The following is a 20,578-nucleotide window of genomic DNA, read 5'->3' as shown; positions in this document are numbered from 1 at the left end:
CATAAGGGTAGGAGAAAACGACATAGTCGGTCTCACATGAAGAGAAAAATTCCCGTGCGGCAGAAAATAATGCGGGCGGCCAGCAGCGCGGGCCAGCACCGATAACAGCGCGTAACAGGAAATAGGAAACAGAACGGATCAGCCGGTCTGAGTCAAACACTTCACCCTGAGTAGTTACCAGAATAGCGCCAGCATATGAACGTAGTCTGCACACGGGAGCTGGGCAGAGCATACATGTCACTTATACCGACAATATTTTTGCCTGTAGGGCAGGAACTTCCAGGTTATAAAACCTCACGAATGTTGATGGGGAGGCCCAGCCCGCCGCCATACAAATGTCGTGGATAGAAATTCCGCTGGACCAGGCCCACGACGAGGCCATGCCTCTAGTGGAATGGGCTCTGATGCCCAGAGGGCACTGCAGGTGTTTGGAGGCATAAGCTGCTGCTGCTATCGCGTCCACTATCCACCTGGACAAGCTCTGCTTCGAGGCGGCAAGACCTTTGGTGCGTCCGCCGAAGGAAACAAAGAGCTGCTCTGAACGCCTGAAAGCGGCGGAGCGCGTGATGTAAACTCTCAGCGCCCGGACAGGGCATAGGAGGTTATCACTGTCCCCACTATCGGATGCTGGCAGAGCCGAGAGGGAAATAACTTGTGCCCTAAACGGGGTTCCAATCGCTTTGGGGATGTAACCGTGCCTCGGTCTGAGAATGACTTTCGAGTCATTCGGCCCGAACTCGAGACATGCAGGGCTAACAGATAGCGCGTGCAAATCACCCACTCGTTTGACTGAAGACAGAGCTATCAGAAAAACGGTTTTAAGCGACAGATACTTTAGATCCGCGGATTCAAGCGGTTCAAAGGGAAAAGCCTTTAGGGCCGCCAGGACCAAGGACAGATCCCACGAGGGAACCGAGGGGGGCCGCGGGGGATTCATCCGTCTAGCTCCTCTGAGGAAGCGGATAATGAGCTCATTCCTTCCCATTGCCCGGCCGAGCGTCGTCTCAGCGAACGCTGTAATAGCGGCCACGTATACTTTGAGCGTGGAAGGGGATCTGCCCTTTTCCAACAGCTCTTGCAAGAAGGAGAGCACCCGCGGAACCCCGCATGCGCGCGGATCCAGGTTTTGAGTAGCGCACCATTTAGAAAACACCGACCATTTAGACGCGTAGAGCCGTCTCGTGGAGGGGGCTCTCGACTGCGTGATCGTGTTCACGACCCCTTCTGACAGGTCAACGGGTATCCGTTGATCACCCATGCATGCAGCGACCAGCGCTCTGGATGGGGATGCCAGATCGATCCAGCGGCTTGGGAGAGGAGATCCTTTCTCACCGGGATCGGCCATGGGGGTGAGTGCGACAGCCTCACTAGCTCTGGGTACCAAGTTTGGTTTTCCCATCGCAGGGCTATAAGCAGCACTGAGTGGTGCGTTTCTCTGATCCTCGAAATGACCTGTGGCAACAGGGAGATCGGAGGAAAAGCATACAGCGGGAGGCTGGGCCATGTCTGGGACAGCGCGTCCTCGCTCTTCGAATAAAACTTCGGGCATTGAGCATTGTCTTTCGACGCAAAGAGGTCGATTTCCGCTCTGCCGAATAGGCGCCAGAGAAACTGGACTGTCTGGGGGTGCAGAGACCATTCTCCCGGGGGAATGTTGTCCCTGGACAGTCTGTCTGGACCGACATTCAGGTGGCCCGGCACGTGCGCGGCTCTCAGCGAGCGCAGCGAGCGGTAAGCCCACACGAGGAGGCGTTCTGTCAGCCTGCACAGGTTCCTGGATCTGACACCGCCCTGTCGGTTCACATAGGATACCACGGACATGTTGTCCGAGCGGACTAGCACATGGTGATCCCGTATGAATGGGAGGAAGCGCCTGAGCGCGTTCTCGACCGCTATCATCTCCAAACAGTTTATGTGGAGGCATTTTTCCCGGTCTGACCATAGGCCAAAAGCCGGTTTGCCCTCGAACAGAGCGCCCCAGCCTGAGGTGGAAGCGTCCGTTGAGATAATTTTGCGGTGTGAGATAGCTCCCATTGTCACTCCCCGCTGGTACCAGTCGGCCGCTAACCAGGGCTTCAGAGCTGAAACGCAGCTCTGAGTCACTCTGATGCGAATACCGCCGGAAGCCCATGCTCTGTGAGGCACTCGGGCATTCAGCCAGCATTGTAGCGGGCGATTTCGTAAAAGACACAGCCGAAGCACTGCTGCGGCTGAGGCCATACAACCCAGTAGCCTCTGAAATGTTTTGAGAGGTACGGTGCTGCCCGGCCGGAGGGACGCGGCCAGGCGTCGAATGCAGCGCGCGCGCTGTGTCGACAGGCGGGCCGTGTACTGATATACCTGACCGTCGAAGGCGAATCTCAAGAATGGCCTGTGACGGGGTATTATCAGGATCTGAAAAGCACGCGTCTTTTAGATCAAGAGATATAAACCAGTCCCTCGAGCGAATTTGCGCGAGAATTTGAAGCTTCGACGGTGGTCCAGCCGCAGGGCTGCGGGATTTAACCGTCTTTTCTTCTCTCGTGTTTAGACGCTCAAAAAATACTCGAGCACCCTGAGAAGGTGTGGTGCGAGGGGCGGGTTCGCTTTCTGTAAGTAAGAAAGACTGGCCGCGAGCTCGGAGAAGCAAGCAGCATAAATTTTATTTTCCCCGAGAGCTGTGATCGAACGCGGGTCTCTCGCATGAAAGCGTATGATTCTGCCACTGAGCCACAGGGGAAACACATAGGCTTTCAGTTAGCGTGAGCATATAAAAAGCGACCTCATGTGTCGCGTCGGCGTTCGTTTGCAGGCGAGCGTGTGTTTAAAACAGGCTCGTTTACTGCAATAGTAATATTTCCAGTCGCCTGAACTTAAGAGGGGACTGAGAAATGTGTGAGGATTGGCGGTTGTCCAGCCATAGCGAGACTAACACACTCTCTTCTCTTTTCGCCGGTGAGTGAGGCGTGCACGCTGAACGCTGCTCGTGACCGTCCGCTTTGTCATCCCTTGAACGGCGCAATCTGCGCGGCCCAACGAGGGAGAGAGCGGGCTTGTTTTCTGTATGTAAGAAAAACTGGCCGCGAGCTCGGAGAAGCGAACAGCATAAACTTTAACTGCCGCGAGAGCGGGGACCGAACCCCGGTCTCTGGCTTGACAGTCTAGGATTCCGCCACTGAGCCACAGGGGAGAATACATTAGTATATGTCTTGTGACGGCGTTTGATTGCAGGCGAGCGTGTATTTATAACAGGCTCGTATACTGCAATAGTAACAATTCCAGTCGCCTGAACTTAAGAGGGGACTGAGAAATGTGTGAGAATGGAGGTTATAGTCCAGGCCACGGCGGGACGAAAACACTCTGTTCCCCTTTCACCAGTGACGCGCGAGGACGGAGTAGCTTTCTTGTAACGTAAGGAGAGCTCAGACCGTCCGCTCCTGCCATCCCTTGTGAGCGGCGCAGTTTGCGCGGCTCGAACAGAGGGAGAGGAAACTCGCTCCGAGACCGTCCGTTCCTGCCATCCCTCGTGAGCGGCGTATTGCACGGCTCGAACAGAGGGAGAGGAAACTCGCTCCGAGACCGTCCGCTTCTGCCATCCCTCGTGAGCGGCTTAGTTTGCGCGGCTCGAACAGAGGGAGAGGAAACTCGCTCCGAGACCGTCCGTTTCTGCCATCCCTCGTGAGCGGCTTAGTTTGCGCGGCTCGAACAGAGGGAGAGGAAACTCGCTCCGAGACCGTCCGCTTCTGCCATCCCTTGTGAGCGGCGTATTGCACGGCTCGAACAGAGGGAGAGTACGGGTATCTATCACATTCGCCTCATCTCCTGACGCGGCGGCGGCGCGGGCAGAGCCGGCGGTTGAGCGGCCGGGAGGGAGAGGGCGAGAGAGAGCTCGAGGGAGAGGTTCCGGCGAGCTCCTCAGTCACAACAGTCTCCGGTGGTCGCTGCGAGCGGCGCTTCTTATTGCGCGGCCCGGCAGGGACAGGCGGAGCGACAGCTTGGTCGAAAGCTTCAAGTCGAGCCCGCAGGGTCGACATTGAAAACTCTTCGCACTCGGAGAGTGCGGTGGCGGCGTGCCCGCGGCCCAGGCGGAGAGCGCAGAGAGGTGGCGGTCTCCGTAGCTGAGCGGGGCGCGGCACGAGCCGCAAAAACGAGGCGTTTTTACAAAAACGCCTCGTGCTCTTTTAGAGTACACACAGAAACAGTAATAATGTAAAGGATATGTCGCCGGATAGCGTAGCAGGCACGGATGGCTGAAGGCGGCGAAGACGGCCGGCTTCCTCAGGCGCTGTCCTAAGCTTGCCGGTCGCTGGTTTCAACGGCGGCGGCTCTCAAGATCCAGCGATGCGAAGAGCGTCGCTGAAGACAAGAAAATCAGAATTTTAGCCTGTGAGCGCTGAATATATACACGCTGGCCACACCCATTCTGACGGTTAGAAGGGTGTGGAGGGCGCGAAGCGCCCTCATTGGTTGCCGCGTTCAGAGCGCTCACCGATAGGCTTAAGCAGTTGCAGCCGAGCAGCCAATGAGCACGCTTATACAGCCTGCCTAGGTCTGTCGGCTGCTGCACTGCGTTGACAATGAATACAAAATTAAGGATAATTTTTTGGCTTCAGATCTCGAAGAAAGAAGACTTTCCCGATGCGTAAGCTACTTACGCAATACGAGAGAACCTCTCGTAAGAGAAAAATATCTAACAATGTATACATATATTTTTTATTTGATTGGTTCAACCGCCCGCCACCCGCCCGAATTTAATTAAAATATAATTTTTCATCACGTCATCCGCCCGATCCGCGGAGTCCGCGGCTATAACCGCCAACCGCACATCTTCAGACTGTCTATGGAATAGTTTAAGAATTTGGAATAGATAGTCTGTGTGGAGACTATATTGCTAACACAATGGTATTGCAGGAGCAATTTACAAAATAACTTTTGGAAGAGAGAACAAGCAAGTGTGTGTGTGTGTGTGTGTGTGTGTGTGTGTGTGTGTGTGTGTGTGTGTGTGTGTGTGTGTGTGTGTGTGCGTGCGTGCGTGTAGGTGCAAGTTATATTCACATCAGCCTTGTGAAAGATGCCATTCTCTTTAAAGTGGGAAAGTAGAATGCAGATGGCCTTGCTGCCATTCTTCATCATATGCATCCAAGACTTCACCCACACTTGTTGTCTTGTGTTGTTTGAAGAAGCCTAATCAATTATAGTTTTGCTCCTTTGCTCAATGGCTGCTGGCAGCTTCTCCAGGATGGAAATACCAGTCAGCTCACTGAAGTGAGAGAACAGGCCCTTCAGGGAAAACAGAAATGGCCAGTCGTCCTTGATTTTGGATATGCTGGGTGAAGGATCAGCATTGAGATCACGACGCTGCAGAATGTAAGTATTTTCATGCCATCTCTGGAGCCCTCCTCTCTCCGCTCCTGCCATACCAACTTGGGCATACAGCTGCATTATTTGCTTTTTCATCTCTTGAAACCATTCCTCTCCCCACCTGGGAGTTCTTCGGGTTGCCACCGCACACAAACATATTGGTCCATGGGACCTCTTTCCTGGCTCCTCACTCCTGGAATAGAGGGCCTTTTCTGCCTGAGCCGTGCAATTATTTCTATTTACATGCTCAATTCTAGTTTTGAGTTGCTGTAGAAGAGAAGCTGCAGCTACATTATCATCACCATTCACATCACCAAAACATTGGAGGTACTTCCGAACTATATAATTGGCGACCTGTGCACAGATCCCTCTTTTTGGGTTAGAATTGTGCTCTCTCATTTGATCAACAAGACTTCTGACCATTGCTCTTCTCGCTGCTGGATTTGGTCTAGTTGAATTTGCGATAGCTGACTGTACCTCTGAAGGCATCTTCTCCCAGTTAATTTTAAAATTCACAGGCCATGGTGTGTGTGCTGATGGCAGACATCGTCCTCTGGCGTTGGATGGGCGTACCTGGGTAACACAGGTTTGAGGAGGTTTGTGGACTTCCCAGAAAAGACAGGGCTGAGGAGGGATCTGGACTTCCCAGAGGAGACAGGGCTGAGGAGGGATCTGGACTTCTCAGAGGAGACAGGGCTGAGGAGGGATCTGGACTTCCTGGGGGAGACGGGGCTGAAGAGGAATCTGGATAAAATATTTTGATCATCAGAACCCTATGATCCAGACACACTAATGTTGTATTTTAACACCCACTATGATATTTTCTACTTGAATCAAAAATATTTACATTATTTTATTTATTTATTTTTTCAACATTTTCCATGCCGCTAGTCTGAACTTGCAGGAGAAAGTGAAATCTATTGTAGAATGGTAGCTACATTATGCTATTTCTAGCTGACAAAACAAGTGAAAATTATTTTTTAAAGACAATATAAAATATACGAAGTTTATGCAATTATTTACAAAGAATGGAGAAAATATCCTCAAAGACTGGCTGGACTTCACTCATGTCCCTCTCCCACAATATTTAATTGAATAGCTAACATAACAATTTTTGTTCTTTAAGTGTAACGGAATCTCCCTCTACTGGATATAGATATATATATATAGATATATCAAATAGTAGAGGTCCTCTCTGCTCTGCACACAAAGGCTCTCCAGGCCTGTCATCAAGGATGTCAAAGTATCTGGGGGAGCCCTGGAAGAGCAGCCAGGACAGCCTTACTGATCTCCTCTGATGCAGCAATCATCGCATTAGTATGTTTCTGCAAAGGAGTGATGGAGAGAGATTATTGGCATATCACACATCTCATAGGCTGGCAAAGGATAATAATCAAGCAGATCATCATGCCTCACACAAACAAACTGCTCTTGGGCTGTCCCTAATGCGCAATAGACACCAATGTCGCTCAACTTCACAAACAAATATTTTTCTGAGATGAAAGACACAGAGCCATGATGAACAATGATCAGCTCTATCTTGCCGACTTCCAATTCTTCTTCAGTTTTCCCCAACAAGATATACATGCCCTTTTTGTATGAAGTGCCCTTCACTGTCACCGCATGAGATGCTACTCTATCTTTAAATTCCAAATTCAAACCAACAACAGCCTCTCTGATATTGTCACTGTAGTCATTTACAGAATGCTGTGCCCTTATCAAATAACACACTCGGCTGGAACATTTCGCCTGCACTCAAATAGGCTTGGAAGAGCTGGTGTCGCTCAGCAACTGTCTTGCAGATGTTTTTGAAATTGTGTAATTTTTTAGCGCATCTCTTGAAGAAAGAGTGCTTACTCTCAAACCTGAGAGTCCAAAGGTGAATTAGGGGGCCAAACTCGGCAATGAGCTGTGGATAATGAAGCAGATAGTGGTGTTTGGGCTTCAGGGGCTGATCAGGAAAGTGCTGCCTTCAAAAGTATATGTAATCCTCAATAAGTATCTTAAGATAAGCGACCTGATCTGTTGTGATTGCTGGTGCACAAATGAGTTCTACAATTCCTCTAAGCTGCAGCACAAGTTGCCAAACAGCATTGTCACATGGATTCTTAATCTTATCTCCCACCAGGACGGGTAGCAAACGAAGGAAACACCAGTTCTGGGCTGCATGTCCAGTAAGTTTATTGCTACCTGGTGAAACATCAGCTGGTTTGTCGTGGGCATCATTCCCCTGATACTTGAACTGATCTATGCACCTGTTGAGATGTAGATAACTGAAATGTTTCTCCTCAACTAAATAATCAATAAACAAAGCAAGGTCACTCGAAACAATGCCTTCAAAGGTCTTGTCCAAGACATGGGGGCAGCCCAGGCTGGCAAACATGAAAGAAGGATAGTTGGTTAAAAGGAGAATCTGACTTAATGCCACACTCTGAATTTCTGCCACTGGTGCCCAATTCCTGCAGATGATTCTGATAGGACTGTTCTGTTCGTGTGTTGCCACACGATAGAAGACAGTTCTGGAAAGTAGCTCTTTCTACATCACAGTATCTGCAGAAGTAATGGCTCTTAATGAAGTTCTCAACAAAACCGCCGATACTGTGAGACCCTAAATTGTCACCTGAGATAGCACACAGTCGACCTTTGACAATTTGCCCATCACCTATCACAATACCAGTCTCCTCAAGAGCTTTCAGATCTTTTATGAGAGGCTCAAATCCATGTCTATCCCAAAATATTTAAAGGCCTGCTCGTTGCACAAGAGAGCAAGTTGCATTTGATCTGTGGTGGATCTGTTATGAGGCAAAATATCTGTCAGAGTTAGATAAACTGCTACAATCTTATGTTTCTTTCTTGAAGAGCTAAGTGGATTGACAACTTCGAATGCATCCTGATAGAGTAAGACCAAGCGAGGATGGCTCTATTTTAAGTAAAGGGTTGCACTGAGCTGCCTTCCCATCATTAATGTCCTGGAAAAGATGATGTTCGGGAACGTGTTGCTGCATACTGTTCTTGAATAGACTTGCTTTTAAAAAGTGTAGCCAATGTTTCTTGAATAGGTACATACTGGGCAAACAATTCCCTAGCTTTATCATTGTTACCTAAGAACAGAGGTACAGGCTCAACATAATTAAAATGTTTTTTAAAAGCTGTCTTTCTTTTCTGGTCCGTGCTCAAAGGCCCACTGTTACAGGCAGTGAGGAGGTCTTCTTTTCTGAGTTCCACCATGATGTTATTGATTGTGGCCTCTGGGACTCCAAGGAGAGTTAGTTTGTCACTTAAGTTATTAAGCAAATTTGTCAGACTGATATCATGGACATCCTGATATCCCTCAATACTAGTCTGTATTGTAGTAGCAGGCAACAGTAGTTTAGCCTGCAGTTTCAGATAGAAGAGTGTGATATTTTGCAGAAAAAGGGATCATCAACAGCAAGAGTCTCTTCTGGCTCATCATCAGAATGATCAGAGGGTGCACAGATGGAGTAAAAGATTCTGTGGCAACACACCTTTCTACATTACAGGGATCTACATGCACAACACTATCATTTTTGTGTTTCCTAGAAATATGAGATGCAAAACTCGACACAATAGTGAAATTGCATCACATCCCAGAGTCCTGCACGGATCCGATTTTGTCAACCCGCACCCGCCCGTACCCGCAGTGCTTAAAACGGCATCCGACCCGTTTTCCGACAGAAGCACTAATTAAAATCTGCACCCGACCCAACCCGCTTAAAATAGAACCGCTACCCGACCCGCACCCGAAATAAAATCAGTTTAGACTATCACATTATAGACACAATTACAAAAATGTTTATTGCCAGGTCATACAGAAGTTATTACAGGACAATTAACACAAGGACAACTTCAGCCGAAGCTGTCAAAAGACCGGTACATGAAGAACATGGCTAACGTTACCACAAAACTGAGTAGCTTTATAACATTTTAACAATCGAACAGATGCGGCTACAACACTATATCTTCCACGCAATTCATCTAGCCTAGGTTACATCTGACAATTTTGGGTTCTAACACGTCCTGCACACCACACATAGGCCTACTTAACAGTGTTAAATTTGAAAAAATACTGTTCGATAGAACTGCTTTGTTACCACAGTTATCTGCGTGCTTCCTCAGTGATGAAGTTCCACATTTGCGGCTATCCAACACGAAAATGCATGCAGCAAAGCCTTTCACAATATTTTCTTCAGATAACTCCAAATTTCTCCCACACACTGGACTTTATTTTTGATGACGTATTGTCGACAACTTTACAATCTCCACTAGCTATTCTTTTCTTCAACTCCTCCGCGCTGTTATGAGGAATTTTTTAAAGTGAAAGTAACCTATGCGTTAGGCCAGGGTTCACCAATCTCGGTCCTGGAGGGCAGCGTCCTGCAGAGTTTAGCTCCAACCAGCTCTAACACACCTGTTTGAAAGTTTCTAGTATGCCTAGTGAGACCTTGATTAGCTGGTTCGGGTGTGTTTAATTGGGGTTGGAGCTAAACTCTGCAGGACAGCGGCCCTCCAGGACCGAGATTGGTGAACCCTGCATTAGGCTATAGATTCCTGGGAGGGCGTGGCGCGTGGCGTGGGCACAAATAAGCTGATGTGGATTTTAAATGATTTTATCAACTTGAAATACAGGCATATTGTTGTAGATGTGTTCCTACAAATATGCATATTTTTTTTAAACCCGTTTTAAACCCGTGTAAAGACCCGTGTTTCCCCCGTGTCCGACCCGACCCGCACCCGTATCCGACACAGTTGGATATTTCTCAACCGTTTCAGCAAAATTTGCGGGTCACCCGTTGGGTACCCGAACCTGTGCAGGACTCTATGCTCAACGGTTGAGTGAGCGTGGCGCACGCTGTTTGAACTCTCTTCAGTCTCCAGAACAGTTCTCCTCTCCTCAGCGGCGCAGAATTGGTGCATTTCCTCTGTGAAATTCAGGTGTGTACATGTTTTATTTTATCTATATAATCATTAATGTCCTTTAAATAATTTTATTTAATGCGAAAGAACATACAGAGACGCAATGTTACTCACCTTAAAGTAAACGAGTTAAACGAGTTAAACGAGTGTCGACTCGCGCCTGTCTTTTCGCATGATTGTATAAAAAACACACTAAAGATAATGAATATAACTAATTTGGATGATAAAATGTCATCTTTCGGCTGTGAGTAAAGCAGGACGGCAGTGTAAAGTTAGAAGTTCACCCGGAGAGGCTAGTCCATCTCCGGCTTGGGAACCAGCGCTGATCCGGTGGATACTGGATAACAGACCGGTTGATTACACTTGAATTACTTGAATGTTTAGGCCTAAATGTTTAAGTTTTACTTCGAAAATGTTTCTTACATGAGTTTAAATGTAGGCAATATTGTATGTGTTAAAAATATAGTATAAAATATCCTATATTGCTGTAGGCTACTCATCGACAATAAAGGCCAATGTCATGTAGCCTCCCACTGCGCAATAGGACGTCGGAGTGACGTCATTTTCATGTAATTTTTGGACGTCCAAATTTAGTCCTTTGAAGGGGTTGTTTTGTAACGCCAGGTGACATCTTTTTTCGACGTCTTCCGCACGTCTAATGTTGACGTCCGTCCACAAGTTCATTTGTGGGAAGAAGGAAGGAGACGGGGTCGGCTTGCTGTGGATAGTGTTTTTTATTAGATAAGTCTTTTCCAAACAATAATCGCGCTCAAACAAAACAGCGACTTCTTTAGGCTTCTCCTCGTGAGACGACAGGCAGATGCACACGTGCACACGCACACACACTCTTCTTGTTCTTGCTTTCCCTGGGAATCGAACCCATGATCTTAGCGTTACAAGCACCAACGCTCTACTGTTTGAGTTAATTAAATAATTAAAAGTAATCTGTATTCATATGTATTAATCATGTTGATAATAACAATGTTGATATTTGTAAATAAAAAAAAATTATATAGTAATCATGTAAATGTCCTGCACCTGTCATAGACGTCCAAATGACGTCCAAAAAAATTACCCAGTTCAAATGTCCAATGTTGAACGTCAATATGACGTCCAAGTTGGGTCATGGTTGGACATCCAAATAGTGGACCTAGTTTGGACGTCGAATAGATGTCCAGAATTGGTCATGAACCGACGGACCCAATATAGACATGATCTGCACGTCTATCTGACGTCCAATGTTTAATGGGCTAGTTATACCGGTGGTTGTATGGAATATTTTTACAAAGGTTTAGAGGAAATAAAAAACTTTATTACTGGCATATAAACACAGTTAATATTACTCATAAATATTTTTTTTTAAATGTTTCCCCCCCAATTATTTCTACTCAGTTTTATTTGTTAATGTACCAAATGCAGTTACTCAGATCTATTTAATTAGTTTTACTTACATTTACTCAGTTAATACAGTGTATATATTTTATTTCACTGCTTAAAAATCTAATTAATATTCTAAGTGTAAAAATGTTTCACCAAACACATATTTAAAGTTTTTAGAGTGCATCACCACCAGAGTTAATATAGAAAAACATATTCCAGCCAATTTTCAACATTTTAATCACTGTTCTAGAAACATATATACAAGTGCACAGAAAATGTGAGTGATTCCTTCAGAGTGAACACGGGTGAATCTGACTGCAGTAGATGTGAAAGATATGTATAAAAATGATGTTATTTAAGCCAGCGCAAATACCTGTGTTTACATCCTGTTTTCGGGTGATTGCCGAGTTCACGCACATGATCATAGGTACTAAACCTATGCGTGTGAACTCGGCAATCGACTACTTTGGACTTCACCCGAAAACAGGATGTAAACACAGGTATTTGCGCTGGCTTAAATAACATCATTTTTATACATTTCTTTCACATCTACTGCAGTCAGATTCACTCGTGTTCACTCTGAAGGAATCACTCACATTTTCTGTGCACTTGTAATGACACATCAAGGATGTTAAGAGGCTAAAAGCAGGTTTAGTACTTGCCCCATTGAAGTCAACAGGGTGCAAATTTTAAAAATAGAATAACTTGGTGCAGGGGCGATTCTAGGATTTTCATTTTAGGGGGGCTCAGCCCCCAATGAGGGTATGATTTAAAAAAAAAAAAGTTAACATGCATATGGCATGGTTTTATAATCACTGAGGTCCCGAATGTGAGGTATTTAGGGGGGTTCGGGGGCATGCTCCCCCGAGAAAATTTTTATTTCTCTGATCTACATATGTGCATTTTAAGATGTTTTGAAGGCCAAAAAAATTGGATAACAATAGCTTTAAAACCATGTGCGGGCAGATGTTTATTTTTCTCACCTCCTCATCAGCATCACACTCTTTTTCTCTTTGTTTTTATCTTGCTCTGTCTTTTCCCCTCCTAAAGCTGAGCTTTGACTGATATAGGCTTTTCATTTTTGTCTGTCAGTGAAGAAAGTAAACATAGGGTCAACTGATAGGTTGATTTATGAATCATTTTCTCAGACAAAGCTACCAGGAAAGCTAGGTAACTAACTTTATTAAATTCATTCACAATATGTACACATTCATTATTGATCTAGGCCTAATACATGGCCGTAGACAGGGCTTTATAATCAAAGAGGTCATAAATTTGAGGTTGTTATGGGGTTAAACATTTTTATTTCTCTGATATATGCATTTCAAGACGTTTGAAGGCCAAAAAGGGATAAGAAATAGATTTAAATCCTGCTCTCTCCTCATCTCCATTACTCTGTCTTTATCTCTCAGTCTCCTGATCTTGCCCTGTCTCTTCCCCTCCTAAAGCTGAACTTTTTTAATTTACTGAAGGCTACAAATTGTATTATATTAATTCTCAACATGTACACTTGCATTATTAATCTTGTGCCTATGAAAACGGCTTTGTTAATGTTTCTTGTCCCCTCACAATGACATAATTACACGTTATATAGGCCTATTTTCAGCTCAAAATGGCGAAATTAGACAAAAGTTTATTAGTTTTCTAATTATTTTTGTCATTCGTTTAACATTTATGACCTAAAAAACTGTCAAATATAAAATGCTTAGTTTAGCTACTTACATCTTCTTAACTCGCACTTGACCGTAAACTGAAGCGTCAGTCGTGCTGCTAAAATTCGCGCTCAGCAGCTTCTGCGAACACGAATTTGTGTAGCCTACACTTAATCACAAATGTTTAGGGGGGCTAGGCAGAAGTTTAAAAAGGGCCTAGTGACGCCTATGGTTCTCACTCTGCGTGTGTTTCGCGCTGGATGACGGTCGTGCGTGCTGAGCAGTGCAGGTACAGAGGAGAAGTAGAAGAGAAGAGGATGACACCATTTGCTAAGCGGGGATGGTTTCATTTTCATCCTTAACACATAGGCTACATTTTAAACCACAAACTACGGAGTATGTTTTGGACATTATTTAACCTTGTCAAAGACGAACAAAAATTTTAGAATAACAACATTTCTTACTCCAAGTTTTAGGGGTGCTGAGCTCCTTTTTAGGGGTGCTGAAGCACCCCTAAAAAGGGGCTAGCCTCGCCCATGACTTGGTGTAGGCAACACCGATTTTTGTCGTTGTTCTCTGTATTGACAGCACTCCAAATGTACAAAAAAAATGAGCTCAATGTTAAAATTGACCGGAGTTCTCCTTTAAGTTGAAGGCATTACTGCCATGGCCTTACTTTGAGTAAAAACTGGCACAACTCACTCCACTTTCCCCTATAGCCTGCTTCAGAGCAAAGGCGGAGCTACAGATTAGGTGTCCCCAAAGAACCCGCGTATCTAACAGTAGTTCCGCATTACATGAATTAATTTGCACGCAAGTTTTATTTATTTTTATACCATGCATTTTCCATGTAAATTTATACACCGAACCGTGACGCCCGTACCATTTCGGTTCAATACGAATACATGTACCGTTCCACCCCTAGTCTACAGTGAAATACAGTCACACATTACACTGTTTGGCCAGCATTTTAACAGTGTTTAATCCAGCTACTAGCTAACGGTATGCTAAAGTTAACTGCTGACTAGCGTCACGTTTCTAACGTCCGTTTTCAGAGCATCCAAGAGAAGCACAGGCATAAGAGTAGCACTGAAATAAACCACAGAAATCCGCATTGATATTCGGTCCGGTAAATAACGGTCGATAAGGCACCAGTGCCGTATTAGCACCGGGTCTGTCTGTATACCCAACCCTAGCGACGGCGCTAGCAAAGCAAAGCCAGTCCTTTAGTGCGTTGGTCACTTTTTTATTACTTATTTCTCTACATTGAGTGACAACCCTCTCAAATATAAGACACACAAAACAGAACAAATAAAAGTCTCAGATTCGCAAAATTCTTGCTTACTTATTGTGACATGATCGCAACCCTTCTGCTGTGCTAATGCAACCTCAACTACGCTCAATTCATATTTTTTCTCGAAGTTGGCAGTAACATATCAAAAGGTTTTAATTAAATATAAAGGAGTTTTCTCCAAGGAACTTAGCTCCTTCCTTAGGCACTGGATGAGGTCTGCTCACTCTGCTGGAGAATGACTCTAGGTGCAGTGTGTGTCGAACACGTGTTCCACAACAACAACAACAACAACACTAGGCTGCCCACAGATGCACCCGCCTAATAATCGGCTTGATATACTGGATATTGGCCGATGCCGATTATGTTAAAAAATAAAAAAATTCGGTCGACCCCTAATTCGGATCATATCAGCTAGAAATACCAAGGGTTCACTCTAAGCATGGAGAGTCCGCTTTTAGCTATTATGCCAGCGCAGCTGGAACCAGCTTCCAGAACTGATCTGATGTGCTCCTACAATAGTCACATTCAAATCCAGACTCAAAACACATCTGTTTAGCTATGCATTTACTGAATGAGTACTGTGCCACTGTACTGAATACACTGTATTTTATTTTTGCATCTAAACTGAATCTTTTGATTCTAAACTGGACTCAAATGTCGCTGAGAATCGGGTAAGAGACAAACATGAATTACTCTGAAATGTTAATTGGGAAACTGAGAGATGAAACAATGTTGAGGACCTGGTGATGATGTTCGAGTCTGTGGTAGAGTAGTGAGTTTAATGTGAAAGTCGAGGACTATATATAATCTTTTTACTCTTTTAATTTATTTTATAACTGTATCTCTTTATATCTCTTTTAATTCCTTTCATAACTGTCTTAATTTTCCTTGATTTTATTTTGATATTATTTTAATTCCTTTCTGTGTAAAGCACATGGAATTACCATAGTGTACAAAATGTGCTGTATAAATAAACTAGCCTTGCCTAAATGACCTGTAAAGTTTTTCATCAGCTTTGAAGAAGGATGAAAACAGCAAAGAAATCAGCCACGAACAGCATGCTGCTCTATCAAATAATGAAACAAATGACAAAAAACTGTTTGTTTTTTGTTGTTGTTTTATTTTTAAATGTGTAAGTGGCCACTGGAGGCCTCTAGAGGTAATTAATTCACAGTCAGGTCATTCATGTGACTGGGTTTGAGGCTATTTTAGATAAAAAGCCAAGTCTAACTCGTTCATTGTAGCGGGGCCAAAGCCATTTCGAACAACTGGTGTTCATCCATTGCCATCTTGCACTGTTTACTAATGACTTTGACGTCAGGGTAGAATCCTGGTGCTGTTCACTCTGCAACATTACGTTTTGTAATTCCGTTTTTGTAAAGTTGCTTTGTCTTGTGTCCACACATTTGTGCGCTGTTTTAGTTCAGAGACCATCAAGCTCGCGGCTAATTTAGGAAAGCAGCAAGTCTAAAGTTTGCACCCTTGGTGAGTGGAGCGAGGTGTGTATAAATTTGGCTCCATGTATAAGAGAATGAAAGGCTTTAAGGATGTAAAATGTCTACATTGACAGTTACTAGAAATTGTTTTGTTGTGTATCTTGCACCAGGAAAGCTGCATGTGTTTAGTGAGCAAATTGTTGTTTTATGTGTTTTTTTAAATAGCTTTAAAGGTCTTCTGATGTGCATTGCACATATACACAAATGCATGATGATGTACTGTAAAAGGAGTGAGGATTTATTTGAAAATTTGTGCCAAAGGTTCATTAACCAGCTTTTTGCGTGTTGACTTCTAGTTTTCATGGTGCTTATGCTGATTCCCGAAGAATAAAAATCGATTGCACCCATTAGAGACTCTCTGCCATTATTAAGGAGCCAAGAGCTACTGCAAAATGTGTTTTGCGGCTTTTAGTTTATGTTCATCAAAACAGGCCAAACACATGAATGATCTGCCTAACTTATTTTTTTCTCAAAAGAAAATACATCAAAGTATAGAGAACATGTGTTATATGAGCTTCATCTACAGTAGTCAACATTTGAAGTGGATCGAAGTTATCCTAAAACAAGAACAGGAATTGTTCAAAATTCATGTATAACTTTGATGAAAGGTTTTGATCCACTTAAAATGTTGACTACTATACAGTATATCAATAATCAGTTTTCATTTAAGAGTGTTTTTTTCTTACCATGATGTAGCTCATCAGATCAACAGCAACCAAATGGCTGCTTGCTATAACAGTATTTTTTAGACTGATGGACTTTGTGGTTAACACTTTTTTTAAACAGTGGCAGAAATATGTTTCTTCTTCCCCCTTAAAATAACAAGATCACTGATAAAACTCTTAAGAAAAATTATTTCTCAAGTTGAAATATTTTTAACAGCATGTATTTTTCTGCTCACCCTCATCAGGTTAGCTGTTGCTTTTTCACAGCCTGTCTGTCGCCCCCTGCTGGACTCACTTTCTAATGGGCAGAACTCAGATGATAATTATATAATGCGTTTTTAATTATCACACAGCTTTCATTCACGGAGCCCAGAGGAGCTTTAGAGACATTCGACAAATCCTGAAAGCAAAACTAACCAATTCAAATTTATATTCCAATTGTGCAACATCATTCGTGAACTGCAAATAAAATAAGCAAACACATCGTTCAGCCAATCCTAGAGTAATATCGTGGGGAGTAAACTAGAATAATGTTGGGCAAACTACTTCCGCAAGTAGGACTCAATCATTCACTCATCTATGAATGATCACTATCTGCAAACCATTGCAGTCACTTTTTCCTAGTCCTCAAAGAAGTCAAACTGGAAAAATAGAAGTTCACGGTACTTAACGGACTTATTGGGCAAAACTGGACCTCAAGAGAAAAGCCTCCTGTAATTGACAAGACTATAAAGCCATCACAAACTAATCTAAGTGGCTGTAAAACCTTAGCAAAATCTAAAAGAAAGATGGAGTTGACAAACCAAACCATGAAACCCATTCCAAAACCCATTTATTGTTACACAAAATCTTGACTGATGTCAAGTTAAATAGACAGGGGCTAAAACAATAGATCGCACAGCATCATGCTAGCTGAAGGTGGTGTTCACAGAACGGGACACCTCTGCATCATCTTGGCTGAAGGTGGTGTTCACAGAACGGGACACCTCTGCATCATCCTGGCTGAAGGTGGCGTTCACGGAACCAGACCCCACAGCATCATCCTGGCTGAAGGTGGCGTTCACAGAACCAGACCCCACAGCATCATCCTGGCTGAAGGTGGCGTTCACAGAACCAGACCCCACAGCATCATCCTGGCTGAAGGTGGCGTTCACAGAACCAGACCCCACAGCATCATCCTGGCTGAAGGTGGCGTTCACAGAACCAGACCCCACAGCATCATCCTGGCTGAAGGTGGCGTTCACAGAACCAGACCCCGCAGCATCATCCTGGCTGAAGGTGGCGTTCACAGAACCAGACCCCGCAGCATCATCCTGGCTGAAGGTGGCGTTCACAGAACCAGACCCCGCAGCATCATCCTGGCTGAAGGTGGCGTTCACAGAACCAGACCCCGCAGCATCATCCTGGCTGAAGGTGGCGTTCACAGAACCAGACCCCGCAGCATCATCCTGGCTGAAGGTGGCGTTCACAGAACCAGACCCCGCAGCATCATCCTGGCTGAAGGTGGCGTTCACAGAACCAGACCCCGCAGCATCATCCTGGCTGAAGGTGGCGTTCACAGAACCAGACCCCGCAGCATCATCTTGGCTGAAGGTGGCGTTCACAGAACCAGACCCCGCAGCATCATCCTGGCTGAAGGTGGCGTTCACAGAACCAGACCCCGCAGCATCATCCTGGCTGAAGGTGGCGTTCACAGAACCAGACCCCGCAGCATCATCCTGGCTGAAGGTGGCGTTCACAGAACCAGACCCCGCAGCATCATCCTGGCTGAAGGTGGCGTTCACAGAACCAGACCCCGCAGCATCATCCTGGCTGAAGGTGGCGTTCACAGAACCAGACCCCGCAGCATCATCCTGGCTGAAGGTGGCGTTCACAGAACCAGACCCCACAGCATCATCCTGGCTGAAGGTGGCGTTCACAGAACCAGACCCCACAGCATCATCCTGGCTGAAGGTGGCGTTCACAGAACCAGACCCCGCAGCATCATCCTGGCTGAAGGTGGCGTTCACAGAACCAGACCCCGCAGCATCATCCTGGCTGAAGGTGGCGTTCACAGAACCAGACCCCGCAGCATCATCCTGGCTGAAGGTGGCGTTCACAGAACCAGACCCCGCAGCATCATCCTGGCTGAAGGTGGCGTTCACAGAACCAGACCCCGCAGCATCATCCTGGCTGAAGGTGGCGTTCACAGAACCAGACCCCGCAGCATCATCCTGGCTGAAGGTGGCGTTCACAGAACCAGACCCCGCAGCATCATCCTGGCTGAAGGTGGCGTTCACAGAACCAGACCCCGCAGCATCATCCTGGCTGAAGGTGGCGTTCACAGAACCAGACCCCGCAGCATCATCCTGGCTGAAGGTGGCGTTCACAGAACCAGACCCCACAGCATCATCTTGGCTGAAGGTGGCGTTCACAGAATAAGACCCCTCAGAGCTAAAAGTGCCCTGCAGTTGGACAGAGCTAGAATTGTCTGGAGATAGGGAGAAAGAGAAATTAACTAAATAAAATAAATATATATAAATAAAATGAAACAAAAAGGTCAACAAACCTTTTTCTCCAACTGCTCTCCCAACACCACTCAAGGATAAATTTAAGGATCCATCTTTGACTAAGCAGCTGAATTCTGAGAAACACATTTGACTTTTTTTTTTTTAAACAGACAAGTAAACATAATGAAAGCAAACAAAAATAAACTTACCATGCCATAGTAACTGGTGATAAAAAACTACCAAAACAGTAATTTTAATCAAACCCATTTTATAACACAAACTGAGCCACTAAGAAAGCCAATTCAACCGCACAGGCTAAAGTCTCAAACCAGGCCTTTTAAAGCCAAACAGAAAACCATTTGTACCACCTGGATGACTCGTTAACTCATTATTGGGCAAATCTGCAAACTAATGAGATCAATAATTAATTAATCACCCACCATAGGTGTTTATTCGAACACCTTCAGTTCCCCTAATGCTCACAAATCTGTTTTTTATAACAATAAAAGCTCTTTTCATGTAGTTGTGATGTTATTGTGTCATGTTTATCAAAATAAAACTGAAATCAATCAGATGAAGGTCTCTCAGGAGATCTTGATGCCTTCCAACCTTGGAATGTGTTAGAAATGAAGAATTCCAACAAAGTGCCTTTGGTCTTCATCTTTAATCAGGCATTTGTATGAACAATGAACCAGCGCTGGGGAGACAATGCTCAAACTCACAATACTAGATATGGAATATATAGTAAGAATATGAGGGGAGTATTTGGCTTTAGCCAATAAAACCATACATGACATCATATACGTTGTATAACAAATCTATATATAGTCATTATCCAGTTAGATATCCTTCTGAGCCTAGGGGTCCAGTAAGGTTATAATGCATACAATAGAATGCTCTCTCCAGCAAAACACTGGAGCTCACAGTAATGAATAACAGATGTGAATTACATACATACAAAGGAATCTGTGCTTACATGAGCTTTCTATGAACTAAGCTGAGATTTCAGATAGTGAAAACTATCAATTCTGACAGAATGTGTCCTCTGAAGGCAGCATTTATCATTTTTCACCAAGCGCTAGCGACACCTGCTGGTCGAGACTATATAACTGTCGCAAGAACAGTTCAAACGTATAACATCTTTTACAAACCAAAGCAAATTAGCTTCTGGTTTGGCCAGAAAATTAACATCTCAACTGAACAGGTCTTTAGTATGAGTTTGTATTGGTTTAGCAAGGTTTTTGAGAAAGCAGGAAGAGCAGCTTTTGGTTAATATATTGCAATTTCCTCCTCTTCGCCAGAGGTTTTCTTTTACTCTTCTGACCAT

General features: G+C 44.8%; 1 protein-coding gene across 2 annotated transcripts; it reads right to left on the bottom strand.

Moving 5' to 3' along the window:
* Positions 1-17,577: 17,577 nt before the first annotated feature.
* Positions 17,578-19,625, bottom strand: LOC308684771 (uncharacterized protein). Of its 2 annotated transcripts, none has more exons than XM_081356044.1 (3): positions 19,461-19,625; positions 19,311-19,385; positions 17,578-19,232 (listed from the first exon to the last, which is right to left on the bottom strand). In XM_081356044.1, the coding sequence occupies exons 1-3, from the start codon at positions 19,516-19,518 to the stop codon at positions 17,671-17,673; spliced, it is 1,695 nt and encodes a 564-aa protein (XP_081212170.1). In that variant the 5' UTR covers positions 19,519-19,625; the 3' UTR covers positions 17,578-17,670. The 2 variants fall into 2 exon arrangements, with proteins under 2 accessions (XP_081212170.1, XP_081212171.1); XM_081356045.1 differs by having other exon boundaries at positions 19,311-19,402; positions 19,461-19,583.
* Positions 19,626-20,578: the final 953 nt, after the last annotated feature.

Source organism: Scardinius erythrophthalmus, assembly GCF_964197995.2.
Source record: "Scardinius erythrophthalmus genome assembly, chromosome: 24".
Lineage (NCBI taxonomy): Eukaryota > Metazoa > Chordata > Actinopteri > Cypriniformes > Leuciscidae > Scardinius > Scardinius erythrophthalmus.
The sequence above is the reverse complement of the archived record's forward strand: the minus strand, read 5'-3'. Positions and strand labels throughout refer to the sequence as shown.

Coding starts and splice junctions, on each gene's coding strand:
- LOC308684771 (XM_081356044.1), bottom strand. CDS start 19,518: ATGGGTTTGATTAAAATTACTGTTTTGGTAGTTTTTTATCACCAGTTA. Junction 19,386..19,460: donor TCACCAGTTACTATGGCATG/GTAAGTTTATTT, acceptor TGTGTTTCTCAG/AATTCAGCTGCTTAGTCAAA. Junction 19,233..19,310: donor GAGAGCAGTTGGAGAAAAAG/GTTTGTTGACCT, acceptor CCCTATCTCCAG/ACAATTCTAGCTCTGTCCAA.